This window comes from Chanodichthys erythropterus, chromosome 13 (assembly GCF_024489055.1).
Source record: "Chanodichthys erythropterus isolate Z2021 chromosome 13, ASM2448905v1, whole genome shotgun sequence".
NCBI classification, from domain to species: domain Eukaryota; kingdom Metazoa; phylum Chordata; class Actinopteri; order Cypriniformes; family Xenocyprididae; genus Chanodichthys; species Chanodichthys erythropterus.
In genome coordinates this window covers 6786911-6809354 of record NC_090233.1, presented here as the reverse complement: position 1 = coordinate 6809354, position 22444 = coordinate 6786911, and the positions used below count along the sequence as shown (strand labels likewise).

The 22444-nt window shown below is 40.3% G+C and overlaps 1 protein-coding gene across 1 annotated transcript; it reads right to left on the bottom strand.

Annotated features, from left to right (window-relative positions):
- Positions 1 to 423: 423 nt before the first annotated feature.
- Positions 424 to 5264, bottom strand: nrgna (neurogranin (protein kinase C substrate, RC3) a). The gene is made up of 3 exons (XM_067408090.1): positions 5137 to 5264; positions 2065 to 2211; positions 424 to 890 (listed from the first exon to the last, which is right to left on the bottom strand). The coding sequence occupies exons 1-3, from the start codon at positions 5149 to 5151 to the stop codon at positions 870 to 872; spliced, it is 183 nt and encodes a 60-aa protein (XP_067264191.1). The 5' UTR covers positions 5152 to 5264; the 3' UTR covers positions 424 to 869.
- Between the last annotated feature and the right edge of the window lie 17180 nt (positions 5265 to 22444).

Sequence of the window (22444 nt, the reverse complement as noted above, 5' to 3'; positions counted from 1 at the left end):
CAGCAATTAACATTTTTGGACCCTCTTTAATTACTATATTAACATTTGATACAATGCACTCATTGTGTACATTGTACATATATATTAAAAAGCCTGCATGTGGTTACAGCTGTAATTCATATCTGTAATTACATCTATAATTACACTGTTAACCCTTCCCTTACCACTTAAACCTACACATACCACGACACAGGTCCCTAACCTTACCTTTATCCACCTCTATAGCAGCAAAAGTGTTTTGCAATACAAAATAAGCCTAATAAGTACATTGCACCAAACAATTTTTTTTTTAAATGTAAGTACATAGTAGTTAAAGACACCTATAAAGTGGGGCCACATTTTTATTATCCCCAACACAAAAGCACCAATAATAAAGCATCCAGTGAACACAGAAAGCAAATATGTGGAACTTAATTTGCTTTATTAAACAGGCATAAACAAAATTTATGCTAGAAAAAACATTGACGTTTAGTAAATGCATACTTGTATATTGTAAGATTCAGTACAGCCAAAGAAGTAAAAGCACAACCTCAAACAAATCAACAAATCTCCAGACAGAGTATTTGGCTTGCCTTGCTTGAAGCAACAAGAAAAACTCTTCAGATTTGAAAGCTGACAGATCACGAACAAATTTCTATCTTAAAATTAACTGAATTTATAATGTCATGCTGTGAAACCGTTTCAAGTCAGAAACAGCCACTCAAATGCTAAAGGAAGAAGAGGAATGTGTGAAAGAGTCTGCTAGTCAGGTGGCAAACTCTGTTTGGATGTTGATGCTTTCATATACACTGAAGGGTTCTTTTTAAACAAAAGAGCTCTGGTTATTGCAGTGATGTGCTATTGGGGGGTGGTGATGGTGCTCCTCTTAGCTACTTCTGCTCTCGTTGTTTCTGAAATAGATGAAAAATGTTGTTGTTTTTTTCCTGCACAAAGGTTATGAAAGACTGACATATAAAAATGACTGTGTTGTGTTCCTGTGCATAAAACAGACTTGCTAAATTCAAACCAAGAAATGACAAAATCTTTTCATTTTAATCTTTTTCAACGTGATTTCATAAAAGTCTAACTCTGTCAAAATTCTGTAGCTATAGCTTTCTTTTTATGTAAAACATAGGGAGCATTACCATACGTAGGCAATGCAACTGAGAATGGTGCTCACATGACATTAACTGGATACCATCTGTATTATTGCTTAGCAACAAGCAATTAAGGCTTTATTGCTAGGATACCATTTTAACCATACTGATGTCTGCTGGGGAAATACTGATTCCAGACTGAAACGTCTGTGTAGAGTTTGTGATAACGAAAGTTCCAATGAACCTTTAATGGTTATTGTTCTTTCAATACATGATGGATTAAGATCATTTAAGATTGATTGGGATTTCAATTTTCCTCAATTACCCAGGAGTGGCAAAATCACACATACATTCAACCTTCAATGAGATAATGGCTTAGAGGACTGGCTGATGGATTTAGTAATCACACTACAGAGTTAACATTGCTGTTGTATTTCTGTCTGCCATGTTCTTTATGGACACTTTTAAACTAGCTGTAGGGCTTGTGCTGTATAAGCAAGATACTTAACCAGTGGTGCAAATAGTAGTTCTACACATACAAATGTTTAGGGACCAAATAAAGACGTCTTGAGATAAACCATGCAACACACTAAAAAACAACTGTAAAAAAACTAAACACATTTACAAAATTACCGTTTTCCAGTAATATACCATAAAAAACAATACATTCTGGGTAATATTTGTTATTTTAAGAAAAGAGGCCTATAGGCTACTTTCTCAAAAATGACAAATAATATTACCCAGAATGCATTGTTTTTATGGGATATTACTGTTTCAATGGAAAACGGTATTTTAAATTGTAAATTTGTTTCGTATTTCGAATATTTTAATATATGTAATTTACAGATGTAATCAGGCATTCTAATCTGTAATTCAAAGGAAATTTATATAATAGTACTTTGTGTGGTACTTTGTATAGTCTTTTTTTGTGGTATTAATAAAGTTACCCTTGGCAAATGTATTTTGATGTACTGCCCATGCTGCTAACCTCTTCTCTAGGCTTGTCATCCTTCATTTTCTTCCTGGTCATGTGACCTCGAAAACCAGCTTGAATCTTAGCAGCAGCCTTGTTTGCGGCTGGGTCATCAAGGGGAATGTCCATGATGTCTTCATCTTGCGGCTGAGTGCATCCTTCCTGCAGTTCAGATAAAAAAAAAAATTAAAAACACAGTCAGCCATTTTAGCTATGACTACATGGTAGTTACAGTTACAGATCCTTGTCAAGATCTACACTAAAGTGTCAACGAACTTTCACACTTTGTAATACCCCATTGAGACCAATCTGTATCAAGAACACCAAGTGTAAAATGACTGCAGATTGCCAATCAGTTCTCAGAGAAATTTACAAAAGGATTCCAATAAGCTCCTGGAAAAACCTTAAATATGATCAGTGGTTCTATGTCAGTATGTCTATATATATATTAATCTTGAGCACACAATAGGATATTCAGAAGGTTCTTAGCAGTTCTTCCAACCCGATCTCATGAGAAAATGTTACTATTTTATGAGGTGGAACTGTATGAATTAGTACAATGTGATTTGTACAGAGTTGCATGATTTTTCGAAAAAAGTAACCATGGAGGTTCACTCCTAAACCTAACTGTCAGTGGGGCGTAAGCAGATGAAATTTAATGAATTCTTTAGTTATGAATTGCCATTATGCGAATTGTGTTGATTCTTCTAAAGATTGTGGTGGAATGTGTATCTTTTCACTTCTGCAGTGTTGTTTGCGGGGGTGTCTAATGGTAAAGTATTGTTATAGTCATGTCAAAACCTAAAGTCGGCACTCTGTTGCTCCCAAATGAATTGTTTAATGGCCCTCTCACCAACCCAGTTTTTGGTGAAAGTCCCATTAAAAAATTCCTTTGGGAGCAACAGTGCACCGCTTTAGGATTTAATATTGGTAAATGTGTTTTCATGCACCTGAATGAGTTATTTTTGGATGAATGTACTTTTCAGCATTTGTGATTTATAGCATTATTATAGTGTAATATTTTGATATTACTGCTTCATACTGATTAAAACAGAATCAGCAACTGTAAACTGCAACAAATAAAACTCTCTTAGGGGATAGTTCACTAAAAAAATGAAAATTCTGTCATCATTTACTCATCTCCTCATGTCATTCCAAACTTTTCTTTCTTCTGTGGAACATAAAAGAAGATAAATTGATATTTTTTTGTCTATATGAAGTCAATGGTAACCAAAATGGCTTGACTACCAACAATCTTCACATTATCTTTACATCTTATATGATGCAAGGATTTTCATTTTTTGAGGAAAATAAATACTATTCCATTAATTACGTTTTTCTCTCTCTAAAATCTTTTCTCTTTCTCTCAGAATCAAAATAATTAGAATACACAGTATCTCAAAGGTAAATCATTACATTTAGAGGAATGCACATTCTTTTATTAGTGATTCTTTTATTCTCCTCATCCAGTGGGAGACAATCTGTCAGCGGTCCCTAACGAACCTCAAGTTTCCGACAGCTTGACTAATTTTTGCTGCCTGCTGGGGGTGCGTCACAGTCAAGGGACTGAAGCTGAAAGCATTCAGAGCTTTGCAGGCTAACAGTGTGAAGATCCAGCTGAGTGGGGTGGAAGCCTGACGCTCCTCTAAGGTTTCAGCACTATTATGCAGGGATAAACAATAATCCAGTACACAACAAACAAGAACCCAAGGGCTCACCCCATAAATGATGATCATTCCCCATAAAGCCCTTTATGTCTAAAAAAAAAAAAAAAAAAAAAAAAAAAAAAGATAGAAGGAAAAGAAAACAACCTTTGACTTTCCATCTACATGCTCTTAAATTTCTGTGCAACACCAAAGATAAGCAATAACTACATTTATATACTTCTGAGAATGTTTAGCAACCGAGATTTCTCAAGCAAGATGGGCACTGATTCTGAGACCAATCATCAATCAAGGAACATCTTGTGTGAACTTTACTTGTGAGAGTGTCTTATCGGAAAGACGACCCATCAGTTTGGAATATGCAAATGACCATCTGTCTCATCAGTCACAGCAACATCTTCCAAATTATACACAGATAATTGCTGTTTCTAGAAAGTTCTAGACCCTCCCACAAACACACAACTCTGAGCCCACGCAATAAATGACTTGTGTAACAAAGAATGCTTGTACTCCTGCTGTACATGGAGTGTGCAACAATTTTGCACACTTTCTATTAACCAGCTTTCTCTAGTTTATTTAATCAGCATGAAATGTAGAAATAGTAGAACCGTACTTGTGTTTGAGCTTGTAAAAATGAACTGATCAAGTATTCAAGTGCTCTATCTTTAGACACAGACATGTCACTTCTGAAAATCAGCACTTATGAATGCACAAGACCAATGACCCTTCTCACCACAAACGACTGCATACACAGCATATCTGCTTAACACATTTCAATCCTTTCAAACAGCCTGAGAAGTGTCTACATACTGTGAATATATATAGATATGAACAGATTTAAAACAAAAACATGACCAGTCATAAATGTTGCCTTAAACTTTAGAAATGTTTTAATATTCCTCAAATATCTTTAGGCTATAAGTTCTGATTCCTCTGTCAGGACATTGAACATGTTCTAAATACACCTACCCACCTACAGCAGGTTCTCTGTTTAATCGTGTTGTCAATAGTCACTTAGATAATGGTTGGTTTTAGCGGATTAAACTCTGTAATCATAATGCATATTTTTTTATTAATTTGCAGATTTAATATTTTAATGTAAATGGAGTCCAGCAAATCCTAAAATATTCGGTAAATCCTAAAATATTAACTCAGCTAAATTGGTCAAGTTGCTGGATTAGGCTATGTAATAACATTTACAGTTCAATTTTACCTTAACTGTGGAGAAATCAGAAATGTTGATATGTTTTTAAACAACAGATCTTTTAAAAATGTCTCGAATATAGCAAAAATTGTAATATAACACTTCCCTTCAGTCTGTTAATAAATAACCGAAATAGCCTAACCAAAATCTTTAAAATGCATAATACATAAGTTTTTTTTTTTTTAAAGCTGTACAAACATAAACACGGACTCCACTTACGTTTCGACAATCCATTGCGATTTGTGATGACAGGTTTGAGTAGTTTGAGATTTGTTGTCCAGTTAAACTATGACTGAAGAATATATCGGTAAAGATGTTGTCTCTCTCTTTCAGTGTGTGTTGAGCTCTCTCTGTGTGCTCCGACTGTCTGTAGATGATGAGCGCTTCAGCTGAATTGACCAATCAGAGCCCGTGACATATTCCCCATCACATGCAACCATTTATCGCACGACTCTCTTCATCTGGGCTTTCATGCCGACTGTTATGGATTAAATATGTATAATACATATATTTATATATAATAAGTACATTAGAATGTGAAAAAAAATCTATAAACTTTATTTAGATGTTTTTTCACTCTTAAAAATACAATAGGTTCAGCCTAAACCAATAAGTAACCAGTTTAAGAACCTTTGACAAGATTTGTGCCATTTTGTTTAACTTATTGTGTTGCCAGGTATGACAAATATTATAATTAACACATTTTGTTTTATAACGTCTATTAGCTACTCTGTTTTTTCAGTATGTGTCTCAAATGCTCCCATATTTGAATTAAATATCAGTTATTAGAAACCTGTGTGAAAAAGAAGTGCACTTAGTAGCCTAATTCATAGGCCTATTTATTTACAAATCCGATTCCAAAAAAGTTGGGACACTGTACAAATTGTGAATAAAAACAGAATGCAATGACGTGGAAGTTTCAAATTTCAATATTTTATTCAGAATACAACATAGATGACATATCAAATGTTTAAACTAAGAAAATGTATCATTTTAAGTGAAAAATAAGTTAATTTTAAATGACATGGCATCAACACATCTCAAAAAAGTTGGGACAAGGCCATGTTTACCACTGTGTGGCATCCCCTCTTCTTTTTATAACAGTCTGCAAATGTCTGGGGACTGGGGAGACAAGTTGCTCAAGTTTAGGAATAGGAATGTTGTCCCATTCTTGTCTAATGCAGGCTTCTAGTTGCTCAACTGTCTTAGATCTTCTTTGTCGCATCTTCCTCTTTATGATGCGCCAAATGTTTTCTATGGGTGAAAGATCTGGACTGGCTGGCCATTTCAGTACCCGGATCCTTCTACGCAGACATGCTGTTGTAATTGATGCAGTATGTGGTCTGGCATTGTCATGTTGGAAAATGCAAGGTCTTCCCTGAAAGAGACAACATCTGGATGGGAGCATATGTTGTTCTAGAACTTGGATAAACCTTTCAGCATTGATGGTGCCTTTCCAGATGTGTAACCTGCCCATGCCACACGCACTCATACAACCCCATACCATCAGAGATGCAGGCTTCTCAACTGAGCGCTGATAACAACTTGGGTTGGCCTCGTCCTCTTTAGTCTGGAAAACATGGCGTAAAAGAACAAAAAAAGAACTTCAAATTTTGATTTGTCTGACCACAGAACAGTTTTCCACTTTGCCACAGTCCATTTTAAATGAGCCTTGGCCCAGAGAAAACGCCTGTGTTTCTGGATCATGTTTAGATATGGCTTCTTTTTTGACCTATAGAGTTTTAGCCGGCAACGGCGAATGGCACGGTGGATTGTGTTCACCGACAATGTTTTCTGGAAGTATTCTTGAGCCCATGTTGTGATTTCCATTACAGTAGCATTCCTGTATGTGATGCAGTGCCGTCTAAAGGCCCGAAGATCACGGGCATCCGGTATGGTTTTCCGGCCTTGACCCTTACGCACAGAGATTGTTCCAGATTCTCTGAATCTTTGGATGATATTATGCACTGTAGATTATGATAACTTCAAACTCTTTGCAGTTTTTCTCTGAGAAACTCCTTTCTGATATTTCTCCACTATTTTTCGCCACAGCATTGGGGAATTGGTGATCCTCTGCCCATCTTGACTTCTGAGAGACACTGCCACTCTGAGAGGCTCTTTTTATACCCAATCATGTTGCCAATTGACCTAATAAGTTGCAAATTGGTCCTCCAGCTGTTCCTTATATGTACATTTAACTTTTCCGGCCTCTTATTGCTACCTGTCCCAACTTTTTTGGAATGTGTAGCTCTCATGAAATCCAAAATGAGACAATATTTGGCATGACATTTCAAAATGTCTCACTTTCAACATTTAATATGTTATCTATATTCTATTGTGAATAAAATATAAGTTTATGAGATTTGTAAATTATTGCATTCTTTTATTCATAATTTGTACAGTGTACCAACTTTTTTGGAATCGGGTTTGTATTTATTTATTTATTTTTTTTTTTAAATGACATAAAAGGCCATTTAAGTGTACAGGTGTTGGTCATATAATTAGAATATCATCAAAAAGTTGATTTATTTCACTAATTCCATTCAAAAAGTGAAACATGTATATTATATTCATTCATTACACACAGACTGATATATTTCAAATATTTATTTCTTTTAATTTTGATGATTATAACTGACAACTAAGGAAAATCCCAAATTCAGTATCTCAGAAAATTAGAATATTGTGAAAAGGTTCAATATTGAAGACACCTGGTGCCACACTCTAATCAGCTAATTAACTCAAAACACCTGCAAAGGCCTTTAAATGGTCTCTCAGTCTAGTTCTGTAGGCTACACAATCATGGGGAAGACTGTTGACTTGACAGTTGTCCAAAAGGCCACCATTGACACTTTGCACAAGGAGGGCGACCATTGACACTTTGCACAAGGAGGGCAAGACAAAAAAGTTCATTGCAAAAGAGGCTGGCTGTTCACAGAGCTCTGTGTCCAAGCACATTAATAGAGAGGCGAAGGTAAGGAAAAGATATGCTAGAAAAAAGTGTACAAGCAATAGGGATAACTGCACACTGGAGAGGATTGTGCAACAAAACCCATTCAAAAATGTGGGGGAGATTCACAAAGAGTGGACTGCAGCTGGAGTCAGTGCTTCAAGAACCACTACGCATATGCAAGACATGGGTTTCAGCTGTCGCATTCCTTGTGTCAAGCCACTCTTGAACAACAGACAGCGTCAGAAGCGTTTAAAGACAAAAAGGGACTGGACTGCTGCAGAGTGGTCCAAAGTTATGTTCTCTGATGAAAGTAAATTTTGCATTTCCTAGAGTCCCTGGAGGAAGAGAGGAGAGGCACACAATTCACATTGCTTGAGGTCCAGTGTAAAGTTTCTACAGTCAGTGATGGTTTGGGGTGCCATGTCATCTGCTGGTGTTGGTCCACTGTGTTTTCTGAGGTCCAACGCATCCGTATACCAGGAACTTTTAGAGCACTTCATGCTTCCTGCTGCTGACCAACTTTATGGAGATGCAGATTTCATTTTCCAACAGGACTTGGCACCTGCACACAGTGCCAAAGCTACCAGTACCTGGTTTAAGGACCATGGTATCCCTGTTCTTAATTGGCCAGCAAACTCACCTGACCTTAACCCCATAGAAAATCTATGGGGTATTGTGAAGAGGAAGCGATATGCCAGACCCAACAATGCAGAAGAGCTGAAGGCCACTATCAGAGCAACCTGGACTCTCATATCACCTGAGCAATGCCATAGACTGATCGACTCCATGCCACGCCGCATTGCTGCAGTAATTCAGGCAAAAGGAGCCCCAACTAAGTATTGAGTGCTGTACATGCTCATACTTTTCATGTTCATACTTTTCAGTTGTCCAAGATTTCTAAAAATCCTTTCTTCGTATTGGTCTTAAGTAATATTCTAATTTTCTGAGATACTGAATTTGGGATTTTCCTTAGTTGTCAGTTATAATCATCAAAATTAAAAGAAATACACATTTGAAATATATCAGTCTGTGTGTAATGAATGAATATAATATACACGTTTCACTTTTTGAATGGAATTAGTGAAATAAATTAACTTTTTGATGATATTCTAAGTATATGACCAGCACCTGTACTTAAGAGAGTTTTATGTTTCTTAACACACCTAAACTTTGTAATAGTCAAATAAAAAAAGTTACATTATTCATTTAACATTTTAAATCAATGTTTTAATAATCTTTTGTGCTTTAAAGAAGCACACTTATTTTGATGTTTTGACTGACATACGAAAGCACATCTAACATACTTTATCATAATTTTAACTGTAGTGTGTTATTTGATATTACATTTTAAGTTAATATATTTTAAAAGTAAATTACAATTTCATCTTCCATTACAAATATATCAAAATACATGACATATCATGTTTCAAATGACAGTCATAGAGTATTACCATAAATGCTTGTCAGTATATTCAGCAGTACACTCATATTAAAGACAACACATACATTTGTATACTTAAATCCTACTTAATTGGGTCAAAAAAGCCATATTTAGGTCAAATATTGCATGTAATATAAATTTAAACTATAATACATTTTCATTTAATTGTAAATAATATGCACTTAACAATACATCAAGTTCAGTATCAGTATTGTTTATGTTGTAGTAGACTCTTTTTGAAAGTATGCTTGTAACCTAATCTAAAAAGGGAATATACAACTTATCTCTAAACTTTGTAAATAAATATACAAAAGTGCTGTTTGTTACAACTTTACCACTACCAGATAGTTTGTAAAACCATTTTAAAACATTTTAATAAATATGCATATATTTAATGTGGTAATAACGTTTAAAAATCATTATTATGCAATCTTATCACCACCCTCCACCCTCATTTCATTTTAAACATTTTATTTCAAAAATATTTCAATTAAAAAGAGCAAATTAAATTTGGAAACAAATATATAAAACATAAGCCAACAACTCAAAAAATACAACAGACAGCGTGGGTATGTGTTAGTCACAGTTGTGTGAAATCAAGCCTACTGTATACACTGTCCTATTCTGTGCACCCTTTGTGGATTCAGCAGATAAAGTGGTAAGTGTTAAAACTCTCCCTGTCTGGTCAAATAAGATATTTCTCGTTGTGTTTTGATGTAAATGAACAGCTTGTGTATATGTTATATAACAAATGGAATGAGAGAACCTGATGATTCAGATGTTACCAGTTCTGTCATTTAACATCCACTACCATGTGCGCAAATCATATTATAAATCTGATATGAAATGATACTTCCTTAGCTCAAAATTGCTTTTTTGTGCAAATAAAAAATTTAATTAAATCCTGTGATGGCAAAGCTGAATTTTCAGCATCATTGCTGCTCAAGTGACACTTATTATTGTTGAAAACAATTGTGCTGCTTAATATATATATTGTAGAAAGTGATACATTTTGCAGTATTCCTTGATGAATAGAAAATTTAAAAGAACAGCATCATCAGTGGGCCATGACACTGCCAGTTAAAAAATGTATACTAGCCTTAATCTGTAGGTCACAGCCTAATGTGTTATTCTATGCTGACAGGTTAAAATGAATAAAGCTAATGTCTTATGCATGCAGACTCTCAAATGACATGCTTGATTCCAGTTACACTTGTACAACCACTGGTGCACTTTGATTAAATGAGAATCTCATCTTTTTCTCTTACACAAGCACACTTCCTCTTTTATACATTTTTAAAGATATAATACATAATTCAAAATACTTAACTTAATATATTTTGCCACAATGAATTTATAACAATGCAAACATGAAATTATTTGTTACCACAGCATCTTTATGTATTAATATGTACATAACTGTCATTGTTTTCAGCTATCTGTGTTCTTACGATACGTTGTATGATTAAAATAGCATTAAATGCTCTAAGGCTGAATTGTCTTTGAGAAGGTGGCAGGCATGTCAGTCCACAAACCTTCAGGCATACATACAGTCATGTTTATATGCTGGCACTGTTTCATGCCAGCTCATGTCACAGGCCCCTATAATGCATACAAGCCAATGTGCCTGTAAAGATGAATGCTGAATGTTCAATGGTAAATGAATGTTCATTCTGAAAGTGTCATTTCATCACACCCTAGATTAATTTTGATTAAAGAAGCATCAATCAAGCATTAAAAAGACAAATAACTTGGTAAACAACATGTCACTCTGTATTTTAAAACCTTTGTGTTGTTGCATTTATTTTGTCAGTTATTTGACATGCTGGTTTGGCGTTGCACACCCCCACTATTAACAGATTTAAACATGCACATGCATAATCACACTGTGCATTTTGAATTAATGACATAAATGATGTGCAAAGCACAGTGATTTTTTGCTTGCTTGATTGCTTGACAGGTCTGAAAGAACTTAAATATCCATCTCATAACCACACTAATCTAAAAATAACAAATAAATTACACTCTATGAAATGTCTGTAAAAATAGGGCCCCATGTATTGGTTAATTTTTTAAAGGTGGTTTACCCATATTTTGTTATTAGTTATGCAGGGTTAAATTACTAGTACCCTATACAGATATATATATACTAGTAGATCATTTTACTGCACTTATTAGCACATTTATTGTATCTTTAACAATAACAACAATGTTAATTAATGTTATTTACACATCAATCATGTTCTTCATGCCTCATATCTTTAAAATTGTGTTTAGTGATATACATGAGTATACTGCCATCCAGTGGTGGTGTTAGGAAAAAATAACAATAAAAAAAAAAGAAAAAGCGACTTCTTATTTTTAGGATATATAAGTTATCCTATATCTCAGAAAACAAGGCACCTGCTAGTATGAAACATTAGTCTGGCACCACTATTGATTATTATTCTTGTCTTATCACCCAAAAATGGATACAAAGAGACTGCAACCAAGAAGGAAGAAATGATCCTTTGCAGAACCTGTGGGTAAAAGAGTTAGGCACTCAATCAATAATCTAAAATCATCATAAAAACTGTACCCATGATATTTTATTAATGCTCTCTGAATTGAAATACTCAGTTACATACAGTACCTGACTGATCTACCTTGCCTTTTGGCAATTCAGCAGAGAGATCTAAACAAGATTTCAAGTTGTGAGTTAGTACAGAGCTTGATACTGTACATGCTTTCAATCTATTACAAGTAAGATATTACTGTAAATCCTCATTTAATGCGGCATCCTCACCTTCCTTCTGGTTTAATTCAATGCTGAAGTCTGAGAATTCGTGAAGCTTGCTCACAGAACACACATGCCTCCCAAAATCCTCCTGCTTCACCTCAGCGATGATGAGAGTAATATTCCCTGGGTTGTAGTGCACCGAGTATCCAGCTGTGCAGTTGCTGTACTTTCTGTGCTTGATCAGGTGGCAGAGGAGCTGGTTCCTGGGGCTTCTCCACTGTAGGGACAGCTGCTGGATACTTCCTTGAGTCTCGTATTCATACTGACATGGCATTTTAGCCATCCATCCGGAAGGAGACCAGAGCTTTATGGCGGTGACTGTGGGTTATTGGGAATAGATAAGCCCATATATTCAGTGAGATGCATAATTCAGTCAAAGAATGAATGGCTTAAAAAGATGAAACAGAACGAAAAAAGTTCAGACAAACAAAAAAGTGTGCATAGAAAGATGAATTTTCTTTTAAAAAAGTAAAAATAACAGAGCAATTATATTTGTGTAATACAAAGATGTTTAATAGACCTACCTTTTAGAATGAAGTAGATTAACAAAAATCTCAATGTTTGGGAAGCCATTGTCATTATCTTCTTCAGAGACTCACAAAGTATGTCATCTTTTTTTAAATTAAAATAAAGTCTTTTTCAGTTCAAATTTCTTTTGAATTCCTTTCAGTTTTTTACTCTCTAGCTCTAAACTGTCTTAAAATTGGAGTCACTTTTGTTTTCTAAAGCCTGCCCTTACATGGACGTTTCTATGTTGTATAATTTGATACGGGGTTCTTCCAAATGGATAACAATGTGTCTGCGGTGCCCAAAAGGATACAAGGTATTAAATTACCTCATTAATTTTAGGGGGTTTTATCATTAAAAATCAGATACAAAGTAAATGTGTTCTATTGTGTGAAAACACATGACATGAACACGTTTCTCAATTTGAGGCACACACACAGACCTTTTTGCATTTGTATATGTTTTCAAAAACACAAACAGAGTCATTTCTGAGCATAGACTGTACTGCTGACTCTCATTATTTTCAGATTGTGCTCCAGCATGTTCTCTTCTGGAGACTTTGATTTCACTTTAAACAACACAATAGAGCAGGGAAAATCAGACTGTATTTAATAAACAACAATGATGGGGCAATAAATTATGAATAGAAAAATAGATTGATACAGATGTGCAAGCATCTGCCCAAAGGTTTCCTGTACACATTCATCATGCTGAGGTGCAGGCTGTGGCTTAACCAAGGATGCTATGCTGTTTTCAATGAATATCAGGGTATAAGTTGTAGTAACACCCGTTAGTAAACAAATCGCTCTTTTACCCGTTCAATCAATAGACCAAATTGGACAGAATAGTTTGAAATAGTTTGCAACCAAAGTGAGCACTGATTTACAAACCACTCAATGAATGAATTATAGTGTCTCAAATATATCCGACATTCCGACTCAAGATGGAGTAAAGTTATTCTAAAACCTAGTGATGTCTGCTTTTTTTTGCTATAACCACTCCAATTTAATCAGATCTGATAGCACCCACTCTCAAGTCAGCAGTACACTGAAATGGGAACCGTCTATTTCAGACATGATTGAACAATGATGAGCATACTGTGGTGTAGGCTACGGGGATGTGACAATATGTAGTACAACATTAGAAATGATTATTAGGACTTTATGACTTGACTTTTATCTGATGGGGTGAGAGAATGTTTGTAAGATGTGTAACTATTTTTACTATTGTAAATTTTTACAGTAAATAACTGTGATTCCTTTTGCATCATGGGAATTTTCTGTGACATCACCACATACAGATTTACTGTATTTTTAAAAAATTGCTGTATATTACTATATTTGCCATTGTGGCCTTTTTGGCACCATTCCATTATGGTTTTCCTCATTTTTTACATTTGGAGTGACAGGATTTGCCTTACACCATGTCTACAATGCCACTACAGCTTGAAGCTGTCTACATTGGACGAATGGTCAAAGCAACCGTTACAAAATGCAAATCCATTTGTCCTTTATGTCAGAAACAGTGCAAGCACTGGGAGTACTGTACATCAGAAATATAACGGGGCATCAGTTTACTGTCTGGCATTCGACGTTGTGCTGAGTCACATCCAGTGCACACAGTATCAATGATTATAATGGGTTCCAGTGTTGTGTCACGCCGCTCGCGTTTGGGATAGACACAGGCTGTTTCTCAATTGAGAACGCAAAGAACAGACTTGCGTTCTAATCTTACTTTGACAGAATGAACTCAGAAGAACACAGAATGCACCGTTCAGCACAATGTTTACGTCCACGAACTGCCATGAATTTGCGAGCTTTCGGTGGGAAACTTTTGAGTGCAAACAAGGGAAGTTTAAAGCTTAATTTGTTTATCCAGCCCCACAAGTTTAACCCTCAAAGACAAAAAATTAAGGAAATTTTGTTGTATTGCAACATTGGGCCTGTTGGGTAGTGTTATGTCAGGGCAGGGTTATAAATGCTGAACAAAACCAATTAACTAAAAATTACTATGGAAACTAACAAGGAGATGGGTTTGATCAAATGAATGTCCATGGCAACAAACAAGGGAACAGAGTAGCAGGGAAATATGAGGTGAACAAGGCAACAATGGAGACAACACAGAACTTAACTTCAATATTGGTGTCCATGACAGAGACAGGGAACACAGGCAGGGGTCGTGACATAACCACCTACTAAGGAGCGGCTTCCAGATGCTCCTAACTTGGTCACAGTGCGAGAGGGTGGTGGAGCAAAGATAGATCAAGGGGTGGGATGGAGGGCCAGGTCCATGGAGTGGAGAAAGGACTGGAGATGGAGGTGATGCAGGTGGCGAAGGCAGTGTAGGCTGAGCAGGTGGCCAGGGCAGTGCAGTCTGGATCAAAGATCACATCACTGGAGTTGGATACCACCACAGTGGAGCAGATGATCCCAGCGGTGGAGCAGAAGACCACCACAGCAGAGTAGACAGGACCTGAAGATGCCCACAGCAGAGCAGAAGACCACCACAGCAGATCAGACGAGACTGAAGACCCCCACAGCCGAGCAGAAGAACACCACAGCAGAGTAGACAGGCCTGAAGATCATCACGGTGGAGGAGAAGACCACCACCACAGCAAATGAGACAAGACTGAAGATCCCCATGGCGAAGCAGAAGATGACCACAGCAGTGTAGATGGGACTAAAGATCCCCATGGTGGAGCAAATGGAGCTGATGACAACCACGGTGGTGCTGAAGACTCCCAGGGCAGATCTAGTGGAACTAGAATGCAAAGCACAGAAAGGTTAGTGTTGGCCTCAGAGGCCCTGTCAAAACTGGTAGGGAGCTGAAAGGCATCATCCAGCACTACGGGTGACATGCTTGCAGGCCTTATGATGCCAGCTACCCTTCGCCGAAATCAATGGTGGATCCGCCAAGCTGGATATCAGCCTCAGATGCCCTTGGAGTCCCTGGGTGTCTTCAAGTGCAACATTCATGATGACTGGGAACACTGGTGTGGCATCCATGATGGCTCGAGATTCAGATGTTGCGGGCCTGATGGCTGGAAGCTCTGGTGTGGCGGCCATGTTGTAGAGAGGCTCTGGCATGGCGGTCAGGTTAACTGAAGACTCTGGTGTGGTGGCCATGTTGGCTGAACATTCTGGCATGGCAGCCATGTTGTGAAGAGGCTTTGGTGTGGAAGTCGCTTCAAAGACTGGGCTCACAACCCTTAGCATAGGGCTTGCTGGAATCCATGGTCGGTCAAGCTCCGTAGCCACAGGAGCTTGCTGCCTATTGCCACCTCCCAAAAAATGTTTAGGGGTAGCATCCTCCTTGACTTCCCTTACTGTGAAAGAGGAACCAACTAGCAAAAGGGCATAGTCCAAAAATTCAGTTTATCTTGAAAGACCAGTTTATCTTGATGTGGTTTGTTTAGTCCATAACAGAACAAATCAACAAGTGCACAGTCTGGCAGGTCAGTTAAATAAGCAATGTCCAAAAAATCTTGATATTCGAGGGAGTGATTACCTTGGCAAAGGCGGACTAAGTCACTTTCTCTTGCTTCGGCACTTAAAATATCGAGTTCCTCAGAACCTCAGCAGAAGCAGGACCTGAGCCGTGAAGAACGTGAGCTGAGGTGCCCTCCTTGAAGAGCTCCTAGCTCTTCTATATATATATATATATATATACAAACCCGATTCCAAAAAAGTTGGGACACTGTACAAATTGTGAATAAAAAAGGAATGCAATAATTTACAAATCTCATAAACTTATATTTTATTCACAATAGAATACAGATAACATATCAAATGTTGAAAGTGAGACATTTTGAAATGTCATGCCAAATTTCGGCTCATTTTGGATTTCATGAGAGCTACACATTCCAAAAAAGTTGGCACAGGTAGCAAAAAGAGGCGCGCAGTACCGTGACATGTCTTTAAAATTCGAACGCATTGTTTTCTATGAGTGTCCGTGGCGCTCAGATATGACTCAGAAATCAATAGAAAACAATGTGTTCGAATTTTAAAGACATGTCACGGCGCTGAGCTTCGCATCCGGCTCCCTTCAGAGAAAAATTGCAAAGAGTTTAAAGTTATCATCATCTACAGTGCATAATATCATCCAAAGATTCAGAGAATCTGGAACAATCTCTGTGCGTAAGGGTCAAGGCCGGAAAACCATACTGGATGCCTGTGATCTTCAGGCCCTTAGGCCAGACCACATACTGCATCAATTACAACATCATGGCTGCGAAGAAGAAGGATCCGGGTACTGAAATGGCCAGCCTGCAGTCCAGATCTTTCACCCATAGAAAACATTTGGCGCATCATAAAGAGGAAGATGCGACAAAGAAGATCTAAGACTAGAAGCCTGTATTAGACAAGAATGGGACAACATTCTCATTCCTAAACTTGAGCAACTTGTCTCCTCAGTCCCCAGACGTTTGCAGACTGTTATAAAAAGAAGAGGTGATGCCACACAGTGGTAAACATGGCCTTGTCCCAACTTTTTTGAGATGTGTTGATGCCATGAAATTTAAAATAAACTTATTTTTCACTTAAAATGATACATTTTCTCAGTTTAAACATTTGATATGTCATCTATGTTGTATTCTGAATAAAATATTAAAAATTTGAAACTTCCACATCATTGCATTCTGTTTTTATTCACAATTTGTACAGTGTCCCAACTTTTTTTGGAATCGGGTTTATATATATATATATACATGTAAATCACATATTGGCTCCGGCCTGGCGGACATTAACAGCTCACGGGACATGTTTTATGGCTATTTCGATAGATTCCTGAATATCTCCCTCGCGACTTCAAACGACCGCGGCCACCTTGGATCGAATTACTGCAAGCCATGTGCCCACATACCAGACAGCCTAAAATCGAATACACATACACGCACCCACAGAGACACACACACACAAACACATATTGAAGACTGTATGTGCAAAATATGACTATGCTTAAGTGTTCCCACCGTTGTATTTCAAATTGCATATAGATATCCCTACTGTATAAGTTTAGCTAGGACTGTAGTCGTGCTAGTGTCATTTCTAACGATTAAATTTGACTGTAAACTATATCTTCTCTTGTATGCCTTTTCCACCGGACAAGTTTGGTTTCTTTGTAAAGCTCTCTTAATGCCATATTCGACAATGTATGTCACATCACTGTAAAATGCATTGTTCTATTTTTAAAGCTGCTGCCCACGATTTTTGGCCCTCTAGCGGTTAATAAACAGAACTGCACACGTCCTGCGGAGGAACATTCTAGCCGGAGCTACTTTTCTCCGTGTATGTATGCGGCGAGGCCTACCAGACTGGTCTGAAATAGTGCGAATATAAACACTTATTATAAGTGTACCATAATGATTCAGGATAAGACAAAAACACGGTTTGGAAAATGGATTCATGTAGTATATTCTCATTATATAATTTTTGTAAATTTTTAACACAAAAAAAGTTGCGGACTGCAGCTTTAATGGTACTTCGAAGAAAATGTACTCTGATCTAACACATCATAAATTATGAAAATTGAGCCACAAGACAAGACAAAGAAAGTTTTTCATTGGTTGTTTCAACCAAGGAGGCGTGTTGACTTGCTTGTCCATAAAAGACAAGCACAGACATTTTCCTTTGTCTCTCGATTGTATCTTTTGAAACTCAGCACAAACTAATGCAAATACCGTTTCTCTATCTTACATGCGATACATCTAATACGACCTAATGAAACTGATTTCTTTGCTGGCTCTCAAGGACTGTTAGTAAGTTTTGCTACTTGCCTTCTCTCTTTCCCTTTCTTTACTTTCACTTCTGTATATATATGTATATCCTCTGTGTATATTTAGCTTTATAACCTTTGTATTATCAATTTCATGTATTAAATACATTATATGCACATTGGCAATGCACATTGGCATGCAATCATATGCATCAGCTGCTCGCCTCGCAGCGCGGGTATATAATGAGCAGCAGGTGCGTTGCATCTTCAGCTTTTCGCTTCGGAGCCGAACGGTGTTTGTTCCTGTTCTCTGCAAGCGAGTGTCTGCTAGAAGACGAGTCAAGCTTTTTGGTTGAACTTCTCTTTTTTTTCCGAGTGCGGGCGAACAGCACAGCAGCGGGGTCGAAGTCCTCTCTTTTTCTGTTTTTGTTTCGTTTGCCGTTTTTGAGCAAATAGCTGTTTGACAGCGTCAGAAGGCTGTTCTCACGGCCGGTACGGTGCGCTTTTGAGCGCTGAAAAGCCGTTTTTACGGCTGGTAAGAGTGAGCGCCTTCAAAGAGAGAGAAAGCACATGACAGGCTGCACACAATCCCTGTCTGTGTTGCGGTGGCCGTTCCCCTGCGTGCTTCAGCACTTCTAAAAGAGTAAAGTCCCTGAAAGAGCTTACACAAGTAGATTCGCGTCTTTTTAAAGACGACATCCTACTTGTGTTTCTGGATGCGATCGTTCCTGTCCTCACTGACGGCCACGATCACCGTTTCGCATGTCTGGGCGCGTGCTGAAATGATGTTCGTGGGTGTTCATGTTTTCATATGAGAACATGATCACGTCGACACGCCGGTCGTGACTCTTCTTTCTCCGGGAAGCTTGAGTCCCCTCTGTTGTTGGCCAGCTGCCGCTTGTGTGTAAAAGCACAGCCGCGGGTCTGCCCGACACTCTGGGAGACCGTGGAGATCAGCGAGAGCAAACCTCTCGCTCCTCTGCGTGTCGTGTGCCGTCGAGCTGCCGGGCTGCAGCGCGGGTTGTCACGGCAACCCAGCGCTCGCTCGGCGCTCTAGATGCGCGGTTCCCTTGTGCCCTCTCTGGTGCACCAGAAGAGGTCTACTTTGCTGATATGGCTTGGGTGACATGAGGTTGAGGGGTTCCTTCGGGGAACCAACCCCCTAGGGCCCCTCCCTCTCTAGCGCATTGCAAGCTGTGCAGTTTCTGGATTGGATTGCTGGTCCTTTTCATAGGGGAACCTAGCATTTCATTCAGAGCTCCAGCTGAGGGACCGACGTCGATTGCAGCATCGGAGAGAGTGCTGTTATGCTCTGGAAATGAGGGTGACGCTGCCCACTGTAATGGTGTGTGCTTATGCTGACTCAGATTCAGAGTTTACAGCCATGCTTTCCTGGGTCTTCCAGATGTGCATGGAAAACTTGGCAGTATGGGGGTATATTGGTGCCATAAATATGGAATGCCAAAGGTGCCAATCTGCATAAGTTTTTCCTCTCTCACTACCCTCTTGGATGGGGTGGCTGTACACAGACCACACCTACCCTGCATGTGAGGCCAAGGCACTCTTTTTGCATGAGGGTAGTTCTGTGCTGGGGTTGAGCTGCGCTTGTTGACTAACCGTGATCAAAGTCACGGCGCAGGCCCTCAGCCAGACGATGTCCACCTCCGTGGTCCAGAAGTGCCCCCTGGCTTACCTTGTGAGGTGTGAGAGGTTGTCAAGCTAAATGCTTTCTCAATGCTCCCATCTTACGAGGTGGCCTTTCGGTGACACTGTCGAGGACTGAGCCCAGCGGTTCTCCTCAGTTAGTAGCGGATCGGGGAGCTTCCCATGACAAACCATTGAGTTCCTCTTGGGCCGCCCCTCAGTCTGCTCGTCGCCAAGGGTGTCGTCCCCTGCAAGAAACTCCGGCCCAGCAGGCTCTGCTGTATCCATTGCGGGGAGATGACGCCTCCCGTCTCTGCAGCTGTTTAACTGGTTGGTGAGAATCACCCCTGAGACGGGCGACCCAGAGATGGGTGGGGCTGCTCTTCCACCCCTGGAGGAGGGCCAGGTGGTAAATCCTTTATTGGGTTTGTTTCTGTTCCGCCACTGACCCAAGAGGCAGCGGTACCCAAATTTTAAAGAGCAGTTCCTCCATTTCCAGGTCTGAAGAGGGTTTGGAGAGCAGTGGGAGGAGAAAAACCTCACCACTCTCATCCCCCTCTTCTGTCGCCAGCGGACAGCAGCGAGCAGCGGGCAGCCAAAGCCTCGACTGCTCCCTCTGTCCATCCGTGGAGCCAGGTAAGTGTTGCCTAGCACACTGTGACGCCGCTTCGGGCCACCTCACAAAGAGAGCCCCCCGAGCCGCGTCCCTTTGTTCCACCTCGCTGCCCTGCTGCGGGTACACCGGTGGTACCTTTGGTCCTGCTTGTACGGTCTCTGCGAGCCGGGTTAGCGCTCCCCAGTCCGTCTCGCTGGCTCCTTCGGACCATCAGGGTCGGCTTTGCGATTCAGTTCGCCCGGCTTCCCCCCCCCCAAGTTCAGGGACGTCCTCTTCACTACAGTGAAAGATGCCGATGCCCCTGTCCTGCGTGCGGAGATCGCAGTCCTACTGGCGAAGGACGCGATAGAGCCGGTCCCTCCAGCCGATTTGAGGTCTGGGTTCTACAGCCCCTACTTCATTGTACCCAAGAAAAGCGGCGGGTTACGACCGATCTTGGACCTGCAAGTTTTGAATCAGAGCCTCCACAAGCTACCATTCAAAATGCTCACGCAGAAACGCATTTTCGAGTGCATCCGTCCCCGAGATTGGTTTGCAGCGATTGACCTGAAGGACGCGTACTTCCATGTTTCAATTCTTCCGCGACACAGGCCATTCCTGAGATTCGCGTTCGAAGGTCGAGCATATCAGTACAGAGTCCTACCCTTCGGGCTGGCCCTGTCTCCCTGCGTCTTCACGAAAGTCGTGGAGGGAGCCCTTGTTCCCATGAGAGAACAGGGTGTTCGCATTCTCAACTATCTCGACGACTGGCTCATTCTAGCACAGTCCCGGGATCAGTTGTGCAAACACAGGGATTTGGTGCTCAGACACCTCAGCCAGTTGGGGCTTCAGGTCAACTGGGAAAAGAGCAAACTCGCCCCGGTGCAGAGGATCTCTTTTCTCGGTATGGAGTTGGATTCGGTCGAGCAGATAGCACGCCTCACAGAGGAACGTGCTCGGTCGGTGTTGAACTGCCTGAATACATTCAATGGCAGGACAGCGGTCCCACTGAAGTTCTTTCAGAGGCTCCTGGGGCATATGGCGGCTGCTGCGGCTGTAACACCGCTCGGTCTGCTTCATATGAGACCGCTTCAGCACTGGCTTCACGGCCGAGTCCCGAGATGGGCGTGGCAGCGCGGTACATTCCGGGTGCCAATCACTCAGGAGTGCCGCCGAACCTTCAGTCGGTGGTCGGACCCCTTGTTTCTTCGGGCAGGAATGCCCCTAGAACAGGTGTCACGGCATGCTGTGGTGTTCACAGATGCTTCTGCCACCGGCTGGGGTGCCACGTAATACGGGCATGCAGTCTCAGGGGTTTGGACGGGACCCCATCTGCATTGGCACATCAATTGCCTCGAGTTGCTGGCAGTACACCTTGCTCTGAGCCGCCTCAAAGGCCTGCTTCAGGGCAAGCATGTACTGGTCCGTATGGACAACACTGCGACCGTTGCGTACATCAACCGTCAAGTTGGTCTACGCTCCCGTCACATGTCGCAACTCGCCCGCCATCTCCTCCTGTGGAGTCGGAAGCATCTGAGGTCGCTTTGCGCCATTCATGTCTCCGGTGTGCTCAACCGTGTGGCCGACGAGCTATCACGAGCTGCGCTGCCAGGAGAGTGGCGACTCCACCCCCAGGTGGTTCAGCTGATCTGGAGAGAATTCGGAGAGGCTCAGGTAGACCTGTTTGCCTCACCAGAAACCTCCCACTGCCAGTTGTTTTACTCTCTGACCGAGGGGACACTCGGGACAGATGCACTGGCTCACAGCTGGCCCCGGGGCCTGCGCAAATATGCGTTTCCCCCAGTGAGCCTACTTGCACAGACCCTGTGCAAAGTCAGGGAGGACGAGGAGCAGGTCTTGTTAGTTGCGCCTTACTGGCCCAACCGGACCTGGTTC

Excerpts from the sequence above, each read along its gene's own strand:
- nrgna (XM_067408090.1), bottom strand. Across the intron at positions 891-2,064 it reads ATGACAAGCCTAGAGAAGAG|AAACAACGAGAGCAGAAGTA; the intron begins GTTAGCAGCATG and ends CATCTATTTCAG.